At 40.9% G+C, this 20,281-nt stretch overlaps 1 protein-coding gene across 1 annotated transcript in view; it reads left to right on the top strand.

Annotated features, from left to right (window-relative positions):
- Window positions 1-16,275: 16,275 nt before the first annotated feature.
- Window positions 16,276-20,281, top strand: part of LOC102399298 (EGF-like and EMI domain-containing protein 1) — a 705,282-nt gene continuing 701,276 nt past the window's right edge. The window contains exons 1-2 of the mRNA XM_044945114.2: window positions 16,276-16,360; window positions 16,449-16,902. Coding sequence (XP_044801049.2) covers window positions 16,276-16,360; window positions 16,449-16,902 — 539 coding nt within the window. The remainder of the gene's footprint in view (window positions 16,361-16,448; window positions 16,903-20,281) is intronic.

Below are 20,281 nucleotides of genomic sequence, written 5' to 3'. Positions count from 1 at the left end.
GAAGGCAGGTTTATATATAACATGATTTCTGTCAAAAGACTGGAGCTATTGTCAAGTTTTAAGAAAATGTATTTCAGGTAGCATTCCTAGCATTTTAACATGGGGCCATTTTCTTCTGTGTTTTCTTCAGGGTGATTACTTATCATCCTACAAAATGAGAATTCAGGGCACATGTCAAACTTTCAAGGAGGGACACTGGGAGGTGATAATGCCTAAAGATAAATTGGAAAGATACCATAGGTATTAGCCTGTGTAAATGCTGCTTTCAATTTGTGTAGCAGCCACTGTAGCACTTTCAGAAGAAGATAATGAATTAAATGTAATTCTTGGCTGTCCCCTGAAGTCCTAACAAGGACCAAATAGCTGAATCCAAACTGATTTGAAACCTATCCTGGAACCATTCCATAGAAGCCTCACTTTCATTCTATAATTGGGCCAAGACAAGCTTTAATATAGCTTAATTTCTACCCTTGAAAGCACTGACAAGAATGGCTCTTGAATTATAGCAAAATCTCATGTGTTTTCTTGTTCTATGAAGGACTCAACAAATGCCAAGACTTGTCCTTGGTTCTCATTTCTTAAGTGGGACTATGTTTATATTTTAACCCAAAGGGGCACTGCTATTACCTGACAGTTCCTTTTTTTTTTTTTTAAATCTGTTAACCAACATAATAATGACAGTATAAATCAGCTCATTTGTTAAATAGTTCTCTAGGTTGCCCTTAACAAAATGTTTATTTTAACTAAAGCATTTCAGTCATTCAACATGACCTCACCTGATACAGTCTGGTATTTTGAAAGGTATAAATAAGACATTTCTCCTCTTAAGGAACTCAAAATAAATTTAGATGGAGGAAGTAGACAGTAAAACTGAAACACTTAGATATTAATATTAAAAAACTCAGATTTTATCATATGAAATTCATTTTAAGTAGATAGAAAATGCTGCAGCTTTTTAAAATTTTTTTTCTGTGTGACCTTCCAATATTAGCTATTGCTCAGAATATATTGGAAAGGGGTTTGCAATGAGGAAAAATTCTGAGGTTGAGTTAAGAAAGACTTAGTTTCTTTGGACTATGCAAGCTGATATTTTCTAAATTCAATTTGTATTTTAATTCATGCTTTGCAGGGCTTTTCCAAAATTGGTTCAACCAACCAGTAAATCAAAAAAGATTCATTAAAGCTTTTCACTGCAAGGCACTGTTTATAAAGAACTAAGTAGATAGCATCATTTAGGTCTAAATGCCCTATGGAGAGAGCCAATCCAGCCAAGGTTTTCTAGAAGAGGCAGAGTGACTCAGAGCTTCCTCGTCTACAACCAAGAGGTCAGAGCAACTCCACTTCCATGAGGACACTCAGGTGACTGCTTTACTCTTTTTGAAGCTCTTGCTGACCGAGAGACTGCATTCTTAAAGTTCTGTATCTGATCTCTTGCCTCCAGTTTGCAATTCACCCTCTTGACTGTCTCTATAACCAGACTCCAGGTTCTACCCAACTCTGATTGTTTTGTCAACCTGCTTTCAGGGTTATTCCCAGCCTTTTGTGGGATTTCCAGTTTTTAGTCTGTGTGGGAGTTTCCCTCACATCATACTCCAGACATGTTTGGTTCAAACCCTCCATGTTTGACACATTTCCTAGTACCAGGTGGACTTTTTTTTTTATTTTTTTTTTATTTTTTATTGAAGGAGAATTGCTTTACAGAATTTTGCTGTTTTCTGTCAAACCTCAACATGAATCAGACATAGATATACATATGTCCCCTCCCTTTTGAAACTCCCTCCTCTCTTCCTCCCCATCCCACCCCTCTAGGTTGATACGGAGCCCCTGTTTGAGTTTTCGGAGTCTTACAGCAAATTCCCGTTGGCTACCTATTTTACATATGGTAATGTAAGTTTCCATGTTACTCTGACTTTTGAGACTTGCAGAATTCAGACCCAGGAGCATGGTCGCTAATTAAGAGGTGAATCTCTCTTTTGAGCACTGACACTGAGAGGCTGGGCTTACCCCATGGCTCACCAGTAAAAGAATCTGCCTGCAATACAGGAGACACAAGAGATGTGGGCTCTATCCCTGGGAGGGGAAGATCTCCTGGAGGAGGAAATGCAACCCACTCCAGTGTTCTTGCCTGGAAAATCCCAAGGACAGAGGAGCCTGGCGAGCTATAGTCCATAATGTCTTAAAGAGTCAGATACAACTGAGTGCGTGCACACACACACACACAACACACTCATTAAGGGGTTAGCTGAGCTGCCACCAACCACTGTATAGAGGTCAGGATCCTTGATCCTTTTGGAAGGGAAGGAAAATTGTGGCTCCTCCTCATTTGCCAGAGAGTTTAGCATGCTCTTATTTGTGTGGCTTCTGCAGAATTAATATAAATCAGATAGCATTCTTTCTGTTAGGGCTCTTACAACCAAATACTTAAGACAGTATAAATCCAGAGCTTTTCTAGATTTAAAGAAATGGGGTTATTTTAAGAAGAAGGAAAATTCTTGCCTCTGGAAAAACAAAGTGAAAACAAAAGCAATGAGATCTGAACAGTAGTAAATTTATTATTTTATTCAACGAGAGAGAAGACAAAAAATTCTTATGTACTTAATGACTTCCTATAAGTGGAGTTTTATTTATTCATTTTTGTACTTAGTCTCTGCTTTGGACTAAGTGGTTTGGAACTTTTCATTACAAAATTTTAAATAAAATGTTTCCTATTAAAAAAAAAAAAGAATGTCTTTGAGTTAACAAAAGGTATGCTGTAGAAAATAACTTGACAGAGATGGAGTCCAGCCAAAAGCAGAGTTGGTTGGGAAAACCTGGGGTCAAGCATCAGACTGGCATATAGTCTTGAGAACAGGTCAGTAAATAGGAATTCACATAAGGAAGCACCAAGAGTCCCAGAGGGAGATTCAGGATACTAAAGTCAAGGTCTTCAGCTGAATTAATAATCAAGTGGGAATTCAGGTGTCATGAAAAAGAACAGGGCTTTCAGGCAAGGTGGCTCTTAAAAATTTTTTTCAGTATCAGCCAGCTTTCACTGGTCCAATCTAATTTGTAAACAGATAAACCAGTGGTGTCTTCAGGGTAGCTGAGGCTTCTGACACAATCTCTGTGACAAAATTTCATTATGCGAGGATACAAAGAGAAATATGCACATAAAAACTAGTCAAATAAGTCCATACATCTAAAAGACATTCTGTGTTGCTTGTAATCTATGTTTCACATGTGTGAGAAAGCCTCCCTTCAACAAGAAAAACATTGTTTAAAATTGGATATTCATTCCAAAGGATGAAGATCCTATCTTTTGTGCTTCCCTCTTACATTACCTATCAAACAGCAGATAAAGTCATGTGCAAGGTTTGGGGAGAGTCCCCAGTGAGGGCTACTGTGAAGACAAATGGTTAATGTCTGTTCTCCCAGCTGCTCAGTTAATTACTGTAATAGAAAACATCTTGAGGGAAAACACTGCATACAGTTATTAGCAATTAACCCACAACTCTAAAAATCACAATTCTTACTAATAATAGAACATTGCCCAGCCAGCCTAATTAGAATCTCTACACAAGAGTATTGTATCTTCAGAAAATATAAAATCTTGTAGGTTACTACAATTTAAAGTGCAAATAGGAAATTGGAGTGATGAAGATGACATTGAGAAATGCAGAATGGAGTAGAATAGATAGAAATGGAAGGTGCATGATTTATGTGGTGATAAGCTAATTTCAAGACATGCAAGTGACTCAGATATATTAGCCAAAAGAACTTCCCTCTGAGTATTTACTACAATTACAGGACCCGGTGGTAGTAATGGTTGATGGTGGTTGTTGTTGCTGTTTAATCACTCAGTTGTGTCCGAATCTCTGTGACCCCATGAAAAGTAGCATGTCAGGCTTCCCTGTCCTTCATTATCTCCTTGAGTTTGCTCAAACTCATGTCCACTGAGTTGGTGATGCCATCCAGCCATCTCATCCTCTGTTGTCCTCTTCTCCTCCTGTCTTCAATCTTTTCCAGCATCAGGGTCAAAGTCCTCCATCATGTTCAACTCTGAGACTCCATGGACTGTAGCCCGCCAGGCTCCTCTGTCCGCAGGATTCTCCAGGCAATAATATTGGAGTGGGTTGCCATGTCCTCCTCTAGGGGTAAAGAAGGTAAGATAAAATAATGCAGGGCAGGAGAAATCCATGAACAAAAGTAGACAGATTTGGCATTGCTTTGTTTTTCTTTGAATCATGGATTTTTCTTAGACACAGCAGGTCATGAAGCTCCAATGCTTTTTCTCCCATTTGGATATTGTTTCATCTACTGTTCCCCATTATTATTGACCTTGCTCAATGCTTACTCGTCTTCTTGCCTTTCTAGAACACACTACATTTATTCTGGTCTCAAAATCTTAGAACTCACTATCACTTCTGCCTGGAATCTCGGTCCCTTGGATTTGATAAGACTGTCTCCTTCTAAGAATTCAGATATATACTTAGAAAAGGTCTGATCACAATACACAATAGCCTGTTTCTTCTCTTTTTGTTCTATAACAGTCTCCTATTTTTCCATACACACATCTCAATCTGATAGAGTAGTCTATTATTTCTTTTTTTAAAGATTTATTTATTTATTTATTTTTGGCTGTAATGAGTCTTTGTTGCTGCACGTGGGCTTCTCATTGTGGTGGCTTCTCTTGTTGCAGAGCACAGGCTGTAGGTGTGAGGGTTTCCCAGCATGCGGGCCCAGTATTTGTGGGTCCCAGGCTCTAGAGCACAGCCTCAATAGTTGTAGTTAACAAGCTTAGTTGCCCTGAGAAATGTGGGATCTTCTTGGACCAGGGATTGAACCGGTGTCCTTTGCATTGCAAGGCAATTCTTAACCACTGGACCACCAAAGAAGCCCCTATTATTTCATAATTTATCACATTAGGCTGTATTTATTGACTTCCTTCCTGTTTTGGATCTGTTATACCCGATTCCCCAAAGCTTCCTTTCCACTCTGCCTTCGGTAGTTGTTTCACAAATCTGCATCAGTATTTGCATTATTTTACATATGGCATATTGCTTGCAACTACACCGAATTACAAAGGTCTATATCAAGATTGCCGGGAGAAATATCAGTAACCTCAGATATGCAGATGACATCACCCTTATGGCAGAAAGTGAAGAGGAACTAAAAAGCCTCTTGATGAAAGTGAAGGTGGAGAGTGAAAAAGTTGGCTTAAAGCTCAACATTCAGAAACGAAGATCATGGCATCTGGTCCCATCACTTCATGGGAAATAGATGGGGAAACAGTGGAAACAGTGGCAGACTTTATTTTTTTTGGCTCCAAAATCACTGCAGATGGTGACTGCAGCCATGAAATTAAAAGACGCTTACTCCTTGGAAGGAAAGTAATGTCCAACCTAGCTAGCATATTGAAAAACAGAGACATTACTTTGCCAACAAAGTCCATCTAGTCAAGGCTATGGTTTTTCCAGTGGTCGTGTATGGATGTGAGAGTTGGACTGTGAAGAAGGCTGAGCACCGAAGAATTGATGCTTTTGAACTGTGGTGTTGGAGAAGACTCTTGAGAGTCCCTTGGACTGCAAGGAGATCCAATCAGTCCATTCTGAAGGAGATCAGCCCTGGGATTTCTTTGGAAGGAATGATGCTGAAGCTGAAACTCCAGTACTTTGGCCCCCTCATGCGAAGAGTTGACTCATTGGAAAAGACTCTGATGCTGGGAGGGATTGGGGGCAGGAGGAGAAGGGGACGACAGAGGATGAGATGGCTGGATGGCATCACTGACTCGATGGACGTGAGTCTGAGTGAACTCCGGGAGTTGGTGATGGACAGGGAGGCCTGGCGTGCTGCGATTCATGGGGTCGCAAAGAGTCGGACACGACTGAGCGACTGAGCTAAACTGATACAGTCAAAGCTATGGTTTTTCCAGTAGTCATGTATGGATGTGAGAGCTGGACAACAAAAAGAGCTGAGCACTGAAGAACTGATGCCTTCAGGCTGTGGTGTTGGAGAAGACTCTTGAGAGTCCCTTGGACTGCAAGGAGATCAAACTGGTTAATCCTAAAAGAAATCAACCCTGAATATTCATTGGAAGGACTGTTGCTGAAGCTGAAGTTCCAATACTTTGGACATCTGATGCGAAGAGCCGACTCATTGGAAAAGACTCTGATGCTGGGAAAGATTGAAGGCAGGAGGAGAAGGGGACAACAGAGGATGAGATAGTTGGATGGCATGACCAACTCAATGGGCATGAGTTTGAGCAAACTCCAGGGGATGGTGAAGGACAGGGAAGCCTGATGCTGCAGTCCATGGGGTCGCAAAGAGTCGGACATGACTGAGCAGCTAAACAACAACAACAATAACCAAATTATGTCTTAGGCTATTTACTTTCCTCAATAAATTTTTTTTTCCCATTTAATAATTTTCTTATGTTTTTTCTCACTTACCAGTAGTTTTTTTTTTTTTTTTCCTCAAGGGCTCTAATGCCTAGAAATAATTTCTGTAACTCCCAAACACATTAAATGACCTTCCTTTCCTTTTATCTCCCACAGATTTTTTCCTAGACTCTCTACTTCCAGACTGTAGGATGTTTTTTAATTCTGGTTCACAGTTTGAGTTGTAAAACTTCCCTTTGTCACTTTCATGGAAATACTCTTTACCATACTTTCTGGTTTCTATATTTTCCTCTCTCAGTTCATGTCCTCATTTTGCTGGACTATATCCTCCACTAGCTTCCTATGAAAGTATATGTGAGTGGTTAGTTTTTTTGATATTTTGTATGTCTGAAAGTTCTTTCTCTTAAACTTGATCGACAGTTTAGATGAGTATGGGATTCTATGTTGAAGACTTTCCTTCAAAACTTTGAAGTTGGGCTTCTCTGGTGGTCCAGTGGTTAAGAATCCACCTGCCAAAGCAGGGGACACGGGTTCAGTCCCTGCTCAGGGAAGATCCCACATGCCACAAAGCAATGAAGCCTGCGTGTCACAACTATTGAGCCTGTGCTCTAGAGCCCATGTGCCACAACTATGAAGCCCACATATCTAGAGCCTGTTTGTGACTCCTATCTACCAATGTGATTAATAACCCTGCATCAGGCTTCTATCTTCCAAACTCTACTTGAAATAGTTGATCATTTGTCTCCTTTCTCATTCATATTGGAGGATAACATCTTAAAACATTCTTTACTCTTCATTTAGTAAAGTGTGGGGAAGGAAAAGATATAAAACAGTGTGATCAATTTACTGTATTAAACTGAAATGCTTTTTTTCAGGACACAGCATCTCTTTTTTAAACTGGTTGCTATATTTATCTAAAATGGAGGTTTTCAAACTTTACTGTGCATCAGTCATTTGAAAGTGAAAGTGAAAGTGAAATCGCTCAGTTGTGTCCGACTCTTTGTGACCCTATGGACTGTAGCCTACCAGGCTCCTCCATCCATGGGATTTTCCAGGCAAGAATACTGGAGTGGGGTGCCATTTCCTTCTCCAAGAAGGGCTTGTTAAATTGCTGTGCCCCACGTCCAGACTGATTGTTTCAGTTGTTAGAGGATAGTCTGAGAATTGTTTTCGACAGAGTCCCAAACAATGCTGATGCTGCTGACTTGGGAACCACACTTTGACAAATACCAATTTACATGCATGACTTTCACTTTAATTAACTCTGGTTCTAGTCTTTCATATGCAGAGGTATGTGCATGCCGAACTCCTATTCATCCTTTATCACCTACTCCATGTACACCCTCTGGGAGGTCTTTCAGGCCATATAGAAAACATACCCTGCCTTCATCCTCTATATTTTATTTCTACTTGTTATACTAATCACATTGGACAAGTCACATGTCTGACTTCCATAGAGGAGAGTAAACTCTTTGTGCATGTAGATCCTGTCTTATTATTTATTTACATTCTTCCTCCTCCTCCTCCACTTTCTCCTCTCACCTACTTCCCAGCCTCATCCTCTTATGCTTTCCCCTGCTTCTCCTTCTTCATTTCTATTCCTGGACTTATTGCCTCACATATAGAATTGAACTGGAGTTATGTTACCACATGTAGTCGATACATAGGATGTAAGTTCAAAATCATTTGTCTCAGAAATTGGGAATGTCTTCATTCATCAGCGTGTCGTATAACTGATGGCAGGCACGCTCTTGAAGTCAGACATGCAGATTACAGCAGCTTTACTCAAAGTAGCTGATCTGTGAACTCTCTTCATTACGTGGTCCCAAGGATGATAAGGAGCTTACCTCAGAAGGAAATCAATGGACTGGTTACTTCATTGGTAAAGTCTTGCCATTAAAAAATGTCAGCTGAACTAAGTGGTGTGCTCCGTGATGTAGCCTGCTTTCATTCTGGGAAAAACTTCTCGTCTAGTCAGCGACCAGTATGAAACATGCTGCAGCCTGGTACTGTTCAGCAAACTACATTTGAAAAAGCTGGGTTATAATTCACATGTCATAAAATTTATACTTTTAATAAATGTGCAACTCAGTGCTTTTTTGTATTTTTACAAAGCTATACAACCATCACCACTACCTCATTTCAGAGTGTTTTCATTATCTTACAAAGAAACCCTATATCCCTCAACTCCCCATTTCCCACTTTCTCCCAGCTCCTCTTAACCACTAATTTACTTTCTGTTTCTACGGATTTGTTTGTTCTGTACGATTCCATTGAAATGGAATCCTAAATAAACATGTGGGCTGTTGTACATGTCTTCTTTCACTTAGCATAAGGTTTTCAAGGTGCATCCATATTTTAGCATGATCAGTACTTCATTCCTTTTTATGACTGAATAATATTATAATGTACTGACATTGCACATTTTGTTATCTGTTCATCAACTAATGGTCATTTAGATTTTTTCTGTGTGGGGGCTTTTTATAAATAACACTGTTACAAATATTCTTGTACAAGTTTTTGTGTGGTCATGTGTTTTTCATCCTTGTACAGTGTAACTGCTGGGTCATATGGCATGTGTGCCTGCATGCGTAGGTAGTCGTGTCCAACTCTTTGTGACCCCATGGACTGTAGCCCACCAGGCTCCTCTGTCCATGGACTTCTCCAGGCAAGATTACTGGAGTGGGTTGTCATGCCCTCCCCCATGGGATCTTCCTGACCCAGGGATCAAACTTGCATCTCTTACGTCTCCTGCATCGGCAGGTGGGTTCTTGACCACTAGTGTCACCTAGGAAGCCCGGGTCATGTGGTTACTCTATGTCGAAGGTTTGGAGGAACTACCAAACTATTTCCAAAGTGGCTTCATGAGTTTACATTCCTACCAACAACGGGGTTTTAGTTTGTGGTGTGGGTTTTAGTTTCTTCACATCATTGTCAACCCTTCTTTGATTGTAACCATCTTAATAGGAGTGAAGTTGTATCTCATTGTGGTTTTGAATTGCATTTCCCTAGTGGCTCTTGCCTGGAAAATCCCATGGATGGAGGAGCCTGGTCAGCTGCAGTTCCTGGGGTCGCTAACAGTCGGGCACGACTGAGCGACTTTACTTTCACTTTTCACTTTCATGCATCGGAGAAGGAAATGGCAACCCGCTCCAGTGTTCTTGCCTGGAGAATCCCAGGGACAGAGGAGCCTAGTGCGCTGCCGTCTATGGGGTCGCACAGAGTCGGACATGACAGAAGCGACTTAGCAGCAGCAGCAGCGGTGGCTAATGATGTTGAGCATCTTTTTCACTGTGCTTATTGGGTATTTAGGTATCTTCTTTGACAAATGTCTGTTCAAATCATTTTTCCATTTTTATTGTTGAGTGATAAGTATTACTTATAAATATTGGACACTAATCCCTTATCAGATATGTGATTTGTAAATATTTTTTCTCATTCTGTGAGTTGTCTTTTCACTTTATTGATAGTGTGCTGACTGCACTTTAGATATCAGAGTGACATAACTGAAGCTGCCTGACTCTTAAGCTACAGAAAACACATAGTCAAGGGACTTCCGTTGTGGTTCTGTGCCTAAACTCTGCTCTCCCAATGCAGGGAGCCTCAGTTCGATCCCTAGTCAGGGAACTAGATCCCAAGTGTCGCAAAAAAAAAAGATCACACAACCAAAAACAAACAAACAAACACAAGAAATACACATACGGAAAGTTACAGAAAACATTCCAGGTGCAAGTGTGTACTGTGTTTGTATGAAAATGGAGGATAATGAACTTTTAAATACACTAGCTTGGGGGTGGTGATTTGGAGTCTCAGATACAACTAGGGCTTATTCTTCTAGAGAACAGCTGATGCTTCCTGTCTTCTTCAGGTGGGATTTAAATGGATAGGACTAAGACCATATTAGGTATGATAATTTTTCCTTAAGTGTATATTTTTCCTTATTTACACTGAGGTTCATTAGTTATTACTTTGCTCACTTATTCACTCTTGTGAAATCCGTCTCTTTCATCCATATTGAGTTGGAGAGGGATGGTAAATTCTATACTATCAATATTTGATTTTGGTCTTTCCTGGGTAAGAATGCTTCATTTATAAAAGGTAAGCTAATGGCACAGTACGAGTAGCTTCTTGCAGCTGGAGCCTAAATAATTAGGTCCACTATGAAGCACACATCAGACTGTGTTGCTCCATCTGTACATCTTTAGGATCAGATCTGTTCAATATTCTTAGCACTAGTTGTGCTTACAACTAACCATTGTAGAAGCATTGATAGTGGCTTTTTTAGGATTTGATCAGTTACCCAAGACATTCAGACATAAAAAATAGGAATTCAGAATAAAAGTTACCAGGGAAGGAATTTTGGTGTTCACTTTTTCTTCTTTACAGAAAAAAAAGTGGAAAAGTGGGCCTTAGGCAAATAATAGGAAGGAACCTTTTTATGTACAAAAGTTAGCTTTAATTCACCCCTAATAGTCAAAGCCATCTTAAAAAAGAAAAAAGATGGAGGCTTCACATTTCCTGACTTTAAAACATATTGCAAAGCAACAGTAATGAAGATGATATGGTTCTGTCCAAAAAAAAAAAAAAAAAAAATACACAGACAAATGGAATAGGATAGAGAGAACCTAGATGTAAAACTCTTGCATATATGGCCAAACGATTTTGACAAGGATGTCACAGCTACATAATGGGGAAAGGGCAGTCTCTTCAGCAAATGCTGCTGGGAAAACTGAACACCCATATGCAAAAGACAAGCTAAACACTTACCTTACATCATATACAAAAATTCATTCAAAATAGTTAAAGATCTAAACATAAGACCTAAAACTATAAAAGTCCATGAAGAAAACAAAGGAGAAAAGCTTTAGGACGTTAGATTTGGCCGTGATTTCTTGGGCATGACACCAATAGCACAGGCAACAGAAGTAAAAATAGATAAATGGGACTACATCAAGATTAAGAACTTCTGTGCATCAAAGGAAACGATCTATAGAGTGAAAGGCAACCTATGGAATGAGAGGAAATCTTTGCAAGTCATATAACTGAGAAGGGGTTACTATCTAAAAGAAATAAGGAACTTCTACAATTCAACAACAAAAGCCAAATTGCTAGATCAAAAAATGGACAAAGGAGTTAATAGACAATTCCTTAAAGAAGGTATACAAATGGCTAACAAACACATGAAAAAGTGCTAAGCATCACTAATTGTAAGAGAAATGGAATAAAACTTATAATGAGTATCATCTAACACCCATTAGGGTGGTAACTATCAAAAGAATAGAAAATAACAAGTGTTTAGAAGGATGTAGAGAAATTGGAACTCTTGTGCACTGTTGGTGAAAATAAAATGTACAGAAATTATGTATAACAGTATAGAGGTTCCCTCAAAATAAAAAACAAAATTATCATATACTTCAGCAATCCCACTTCTGAGTATATAGCTGGAAAGATTTAAAGCAGGTGCTTGTAGAGATATTTATACACCTATGTTCATTGCAACATTATTCATAATAGCCAAGAGGTGGAAGCAACCCAAATGTCCATCAACAGATAAACAAAATGTGGTGTATACATACAATGGAATATTATGAAGCCTTATAAAAGAAGGAAATTTGTCACATGCTACAGCATGGATGAACCCTGAAGACACTGTGCTAAGTGAAATAGGCCAGTCATAAAAGATATGATTCTACTCATGAAGTATCTAAAGTTGTCAACATCATAGAAACAGAGTAGAAAGTTGTTTGGCAAAAGCTAAGCAGAGAAAGGAAGGGGGAATTAGTGTTGAATGGGAATAGAGTTTCAGTTTTGCAAGATGAAAAAGTTTTAGTGATATTGCATAAAAATGTGAATATACTTAACACTACTGAACTGTATATTTAAAAATGATTGACAGTAAATTTAATGTTACGTGGTTTAAAACACACACACACACACACACACACACACACACATTAATTAGCCGTGCAAAGTATGGTTTCCAAAAAAGTACAAGTTAAATGTGTCTTCTAATTGTGTCCTATCTCATAAATATACATAATTCTGGAGTTGGTAATTCTATTATAACTTACATCAAACTAGTCAAGTCTTAATGGCCAATGAGTAGCATAGTACTGAGAAATTATGTATTAATCAATAGACAGGGATCTTAGGATTTTTATGCTAAATTTATCACTTTTCTAAGAAAGAGAGCTATTGGTATGTAGAGACAAAATTAGTGGCAGATGAAACCAAAGTGAGAATGATCCTTTACATCTTGGTGTGACAATCCCAGTTGGTTCCTGGGTGGGTTTCATTCTATTTTGCCTGACGTCAAGGTTTCATTGTACATGGCTCATTAGTGCTTGTAGGCATTTCTATAATGGCAGTTTATTACACTTTTAGGTGACAGAATCTGTCCTTTGAAGAATTGCTTTCTGACTTCCTCTTCTTTCAACCCACAACACCTGCCAGATGAAGTGGCCTGCTCTCTTTTCCTGTCCCCATACAGACACTGGAAGTTTCTGTGTGCAGGCGAGCAGGGCTGAAGAGCTTTGGCAGGAAGGTTTTTGCAGCAGCCTGCCTGTCGAATTGCATGGATCAACAATTTCTCAATTAGAAGAAGATAGACGAGAAGATAAAGTATGCAGTGACTGTAAAGCTTCAAGCAGCAGCTGAGGAAGATTTTGGAACATCTGGTTGGAATCTATTTCTTTTTAGGTAAGCATTCCTTTTTACAACCAGCATACATAAAGCATGAAATTGGCTTACTCCGCCTCCTCCTAACAAGGGAGAAGCTAGTTATATTTATTACTCCTTTGATGCAGCTCTGGAGAGAGTGGGGTAGCATGTGGCATTCCCATGGGAGGTCCCCTCAAATCCTTTGGACTCTTCTCAGAGAACATTTGTCTGCTTGATAAATCCATTTTTAAGAACCTATTCAGGTTGACAATGTTAAAGACCATTCACAATAAAACCCAATTCATATTTCTGTTTTTTCCTCCAGTAACATGAACACAGAACTTCTCTCTCTCTTAATTAAAAAAAATGATGCTTTGTGTATGTGCCCCATTCTCTTGCTTTGTTAATTTAAAATTTTCTTTCACTTGGACAATAAATGCTGAATGAATTGTTTGTATCTGGCTTCATTTTGTTTATTCATAGCATCCCCAAACCAGCAAACTGCTTTGCTCTTTTACTACGTATGACTGTAACAACAAGTTTCATAATTCACCCTCTTTTTACAGAATAAAATAACCAACTAATCAAACCAAATCACCAATTATTTTTAACTTGTATGAATAGATTGCAAAAGGAGAGCTGAATTCAAATTAGGGCTTCCCAGATCATGGAAAATTTTAAATCCTTTTGCTGGAAGAGTATATTTCATTTAATGATAATTGCTTACATGGCTATATTGTTATCCATGCTAAAATAATTTGAAATCAATTTCACTTTATGAAACATGCACTAATCACATTTAGCATCACATCCAAAGTGCTTTAAATGTTCATCTATAATAAACATGGCTTTAAATTAAGGTGCATAAAAGGAAACTCCTAATTTGGGATTTTCAATTTACTGATTCACTTCCCCCTTACCCAAATTAAACATGACCTTTACTAAACAGCCATGCAATCAGATAATTTATATATATTTCCGTATTTCCCCATTATTCTTTAGCTCTTAAAATAGTTCTGGGTTTCAGCTGTGGCTTACATAAAATTTAGCCTTGTAATAAAGGAGGTCTATTATTTATGCAAGGCCTTCTGTAACATAAAGAAAGAAAATGATTAGAAACTTTGTACACTCCAGGAGGGAATGAGATTAGTTGCAGATAGAGCCCTGAAGTGTAAAAACTAGTCCAGAAGCAAAGAAAGGCTTAGCAAATCACAGAAATTTCAGGGCACAGTTAATCTATACTGTCATCTTTAGGTGTGCTATAGATTTTCATTAAAACAATTAAGATCAAACTGTATTGAAATAACCTGAATTCTTTGGGTTTCATCTAAAGACAAACTAGAAATTGAATCAATGGAAAGAATTAATCTTTTCACCTCTACTTACATTGGGAAGGGAAGAAAACAGTCTCAACCTTATGAAGTCAGTACACACAGTTCAGGAGTCAAGATTACTGTGAATTACGTTTCCTTTTCTTCCTTTCTGCCCTCACCCTGCCCTGCTTGCCTTTGGTCATTTCACTGGTCATTAGCACCTCACTAGAAGAGGGACAGGAAGAAGAGGAGGTGAAATTAGGCGTTCAGCTTTGTTACTTGGTTACAAAGGTGACAAAGAAGTTTAGGAGAAGTTAAAACTAAGAGTTAAAAATAGATGTTAAAATTATCAATGTGTTTCAGCGACCCATGCGGGGCAGCCATTATCAGAACTAATTAAGAGTTAGCCAAGTGACAATGCACTTGTACAACAGATGTCAGCACTTTCCCTAAGTCTGCTCTGTGATTGGAAAAGGTTTGATTCATACATAACCAGTATTTAGGAACAAAAAAGAAAGAACAAATCCCTGTTTTATAAAGTAAAGGGGTTCAAATAAAGATTTCTATTGTGCAAATTGTCCCAAAATTCTGTTTGTTAAAGGCATCTGTCAAATATAGAGAAATCATCTAGTTGTATATTTGATTTTTCACTTTAAGTTAAACTTCAATAAAAGAAGTAAAAAATATGAATATGTCTAAAAGAAATAGAAAAGACTGCAAGGTAGTGTGAATTCCAATGCCACAAGTCAAGGAGGACAAAGTCATAGAATGTGAAATAACTCAGGAGTGGAATGGTTCTATCCCACCCTCATTTTTTTCTTTCTTTTCATGGAAACCCCAGAAGTTTGCTCCTCAGTCTCTCCTGTATATGCCTAATTGCTTCTTTAGTTGCAGAAAAAGCAGAAAGGAAAGAAGGGAGAACAAAGGCTCAGAAAACTGAATTGAAGAGCCAGATGGTTAACTCAACTATGAAGAGCAAAGGGAAGCCCCAAACACCATTTGGGGAAGATCTTTTTCAGACTCGTAGGGCCGAGGAAATCAGGTGGTACCACTTTAAATGCTTGACTATGAATGAGTCATTGGAGAGCCACTTTTGGTTAAGTTTAGGAATCAGAGAAATAAGTTCTTTCGCTGCAGATTGATCCGATTCCTGCAGTGGTGAACTGCAGATTGTGGCTTCGGAGCCGGGCTGTCCTTGTTGGAGGGCACAATGCACCATAGATTTTTATTTTCTAGAAACAGACTCCAGAGGTTTGTGGCCTTCCAGACAGCAGCTGGCGCCGGGCAGAGGCGTCGCTTCGGGCCGGAGCTGCTGGCGACCGCGCGGCGCTTGGCTGTGCGTCCCAGGCAGGCGGGCCAGCACCGCAGCCGGAGCCTCCGGTTCCGAGCAGACGCTGTTCCCTTCTGGAAGGGCTCTGGGGGCTCGCAATGGACTGCTCCTCAGCAAATCTGGGGGAAGAGAAGCTGGTGTGAAGGAAAGGTGGGGGTAGGTTTGGAAAAGGGTTGGCTTCTCCTTATAACTCTGGTGCCTGAAGTGGGTGAGATAGATGGGGACCAAATAAAAGGAAGGGTGATGATCCCATTTGGAGTGACGAGGATTTCTGGATGAGCCGACGGTGTCCTGCAAGGAGATTTGACTCAATCAACTGCTGGGTTCCCACTTCAAACACACATACCGCACCGCCCCCCCCCCCCTCCTCCCGTCCCTAGCCTGTGTTCTGACAGACTCCAGAGACTCGCGTTCGGAGCTGAGCGAGAATCAAAAGTCAGTTTTCCTTTAGTCTCTGCTGGTGGCAGATTACATCTGGCTTGGTTTTGAGCAGGTTGGTTTGTGAGGGGTTCGAACCGCTTCGCGTCTTTGGCGAGGTTTCGGTGTGTGTCTTGGATGTGTAGGCAGGAAGAGGTAAGGAGCGGGGTAAGGCGAGATGATTAAGCAGAGCCCCCTAAATCTCGTTTTAATTGCGCCCCCAGCGTCCTGCCGCGCTCCGCGCCTCCTCCGGGCAGCACACGGTGGAGAGGAGGGAGTGAGGAGGGCGAGGGGCGCAGGGCCGCTCAGCAGCTAGTCTAGCCAAGGTGGCAGCGGGACTGTCTCTTTAAGCGCTCCGGAGGGGCCGGGCCCGGCGAGCAGCGAGCGCGTTTCCATGGCACCGAGGCTGCGGGGGCTGCGGGGCCGCGGGGCTAGCAGGTTTCCAGTCGTTCCCGTCGGAGCAAGGGCGCTCATCTCTGCGGCCCGAGCGCCACCCAGGCGTTCCGCCCGCGAGCTCCTCGTCGTCGGTGATGCCTAGTGGGGCCGAGCTGCTGCCTTGCCCTCCGCAGGGAGACGCATCTCACCGGCCCCGCGAGCCCCGCACACCAACTTCTGCCCTGCGAGCTCAACTTCTGCACGGGGCTCCGACTTGCGGAGCCGGAGTGGCGCGCGGCGCGCAGCCGGGGTGGCGGCTGGAGCTGCTCCACCCCGCGGAGATGATCTGGCGACTGTGGCTCTGGTGCTTCTGCGCTTGGGTGGCCGCCGGCTGGCCGCCAGGCAGCGCCCTTCAGCTCCGGCCAGGCATGTAAGTGTAGCCCGCGCGCTCCGGGATGTGTGAGGAGAGTCGGCCCCGTGTGCCTCCGCCCACTACTAACCTGCTGCGGTCCCTGTGGCTGGAGCAGTTTCCTCCGGGTAAGGGTGGAGGGCGGCAGTGGCGGGCAGGCACCGGGCGAGGTCCGAGAGCTGTCCCAGGCCGAGCGCGGCGGGAACGCTGTCCCCTGCGCGTCCTCGGGGCAGAGACCCGGACCCGGGTGCTTCCCACCTGACTTACTTTCTCAGCGCCAGACAGGATTTCTCCCTAGGGGTGTGTGTGTGTGTGTGTGTGTGTGTGTGTGTGTGTGTGTGTGTGTGTGTGGGTGTGTGTGTGTGAATTTCCTTTTTGGAAGAGTAATTGCCTAATGACAAGTTCCACTTTTTGAATGGGTTTTGAACGAAATCCTGTTGAACAGTGCGTTACTTGACATGTCCTTCCTAGAGACCAGAGTTTATGTAATATCCAGTCTTTTTTTTTTTTAAGAAGTATCTCCGAGTCCGAAGGAGTGGATTATTCCACAGGTTTGTTGAGAGGCGAACCCTTTGATGGCGAATGACTTTCGCCAAAGTGAGGAGCTGGGGAGGCGAGTGTGCTAAGGGCTGAGTGCTCGGCCACTTAGATGCTTGCGGGGTTAGGAGAGAACCAAAGAGTAGCAACATGGTTTTAATGCATCCTCTGCGGGTGGGGCATGGTTTCATTTCCAGAACAAAAGTGAAGGAGGCTGGAGATGCTCATTCTTGGTCACGGTGGCAAGTGTTGCCTGAAGCCCAGGGCAGGTGTGAATCTTAACCAATTGCCCTATCGCTGTGACTAGCTGGAGAAGTTTGCCCGGAATTCTGTCTTCTCAGGGGGATGGATCATCATCAACTGTCTGAGAGAGAAGCCAAATCTAACTCTGCTTTTCCTTTCTACTCTTAAGCGGTTATGAATACACCTTAGTGTCTTTGCTACTTCTTCGCTTCATCTTTGATTTTCTGAAATGTGAATGCTTTATAGTGGAAAAATGGTTTAGATGAGTACACAAAGCCATCTGTACCTTTCTGGCTCTTGAATTTTTCTTGTCAGAAAAATACTATTTTTGGATTCACTTTACATTTCCATATTTCATCCTTCTCCTGTGAGATTCGATTTGCTACCTGGTTACTGCGAATGTCACTAACTATAAATCTTGAGTCATGACCAGTGTGCAGTGGTGTCGCAGAACAACTCCTTGTCTACATAGTTTGTAAATACATGTTGGCAGAAATGCAAGAAATTTCTGGGTAGGTGATTTCTCTTGCATTGATAAGATGGGTGCTGTTTATTTGAATAGGCGTTTCCTCTCCAGTTTATTTCAGAAAACATATCTTACTTTGGATAGCTTGTGCGTAGATAAGCCTCCACTTTTTAGATACTGCTTTTTTAGCTAGCTGGCTGGCTAGCTGTTCTCTTACTTTTACAAGTGCTGTTATTAAAGTGGACCCTGGCTGACTTATTAGGTAGCTACCAGTGCACATGAGGTAGAATAATCCCTTTTGGGGGGCACTGATAAAGAACAGAGATACTACATCACTTTTTATATTGCTTAGATATTTTACCTCATGTTTCAGTATTGGTACTTTTGTTGAAAAGGCTGGAAGGATGACATTGCATTTTTTTTAAAGGACACTGCTACTGCAGCTCATTCATTTATCAGGTGAGATGAGATCAGAAATTAAAACCAATATAAATTCTTGGGTGTTTAATAGAGATGCTCTGTCTGGGAGTTATTGAGATCACTCTGATGAGTCTTAGTACTTTCTGAAATCTGGATGGGAAAAATCCAATCAAATTTGTATTTAGTCCTCCCTGGTATTAGAGTTAATGGTTTCTTCAGCAGGAGCCATGTTGGGATTTAGTGCTAGTTTTCTGCAGATGCCTTTGCAATTGTTGTAGGCATGTGGAATACAGCCACACAAAGCACTTGGCTTCCACACACCTGTCCATCTATTAAATTAAAGAGAATTCTTCCTGAGATTTTTATTGACCTCTGAGGTCCATTATCAGTGAGAGCAGGCTTCTAATGAGATGAGGGCCACTAATGAGAAGGCACCATCCTACTGACTGGCACTTATAGGTCATTAACACAGGCAAAAGTTTTGTGTAGCTGATCTTGTCCTTGAGCAGATTTTGGAGCTGGAATGACAACTGAAAAGAAGAAATGACTGTGCAGCTAATAATGGTCAGCCTAAGAGTAAAGAATGATATTTATGGTATGTTCTTCCACGGGTAAGCTCATTTTCAAAGGAAATTCTATCAATGAAACAAAAGATAAAATGTATGACTTATGGGTCCTCCAACTCTAATGATAATCGATCTTGCTGATGACCTTGTCATCACTTTAAGCAAACCTTTGGTTTCCTAAGGTTAGGCAGATTTATAAAATCATTATTCCACAAAGAGTGCCTGTATACTTACTATGTGACTCAACATTGGAAATCACAGGTAATGAATACTGAGTCTTTTTTGAATTCTTAGTTAGATGTCAGGCAAATTTCTAACTACATGTATTATTTCATTTTATCCTGGAAGTAGCCCTACAAGAAAGGCACTGTTATCGTCTCCATTTACGATGAAGAAAGAGACATAGTAAGGTTAAATTCACACTCCAAGAATTCATGAGATTTGGATACAGGTAGTTTGAATTCCAGTGCTGGAGTTCTTAACAAATATGATCCCTTTTAGAACACCCAAGCCCAGCCTGTGTTTCTAAGAAGGTCTTTGTAATCACTGCCCAGGGTTCTCAATGGGAATGCAGCTGGTATTTTCTACCTAGTGGGAACCTGTGGGGCTTTTTTGCCTGTTGTAAAAGCTATAGGGTTCTATTTGCATTTGGGCTTGGTATGGAGGTGGGCTGGTATGCTTCATCCTGCAGTGGGTAAGATTGTTCCTCACAAGGAAGATCTGATCTCTCTCTTCCTCACCGAGACTCTTCATAAGAAATTCTCCTGCTCTCCTATAGCTGTAAACACTGAAGTATTAAAACAATGGGCTTGGCTTAAACTGGGAATTGTGGAATAGGGAAAGCTAGCCTTGGCAAGTACATTATGAATTGGAGAGTTGTAACTGATGATGGCATTTTGATAAAGGGATATTGAAGCGTTTACTTATGTTAATGGTACTCTGCAAATGTTTTCTCAAGGATTAAATAGATGGAAATAAACTCTACTCCAGATCTTTGAGACATCAAAGGAAAATGACTGGCTGTAATACACTCTATTAAAATTTATCCTTTGTAATGCTGTCTTGTAAACACTTGCATAAGTTTTGTATACAACATGATGGAAGTAGTGAACATGGGTGTGTTGCAGATAGATAGCATTCAGGCAGAATGTCTATAAAGGCAGATCCA

This window comes from Bubalus bubalis, chromosome 1 (genome assembly GCF_019923935.1).
Source record: "Bubalus bubalis isolate 160015118507 breed Murrah chromosome 1, NDDB_SH_1, whole genome shotgun sequence".
Taxonomy (NCBI): domain Eukaryota; kingdom Metazoa; phylum Chordata; class Mammalia; order Artiodactyla; family Bovidae; genus Bubalus; species Bubalus bubalis.
The sequence above is the reverse complement of the archived record's forward strand: the minus strand, read 5'-3'. Positions and strand labels throughout refer to the sequence as shown.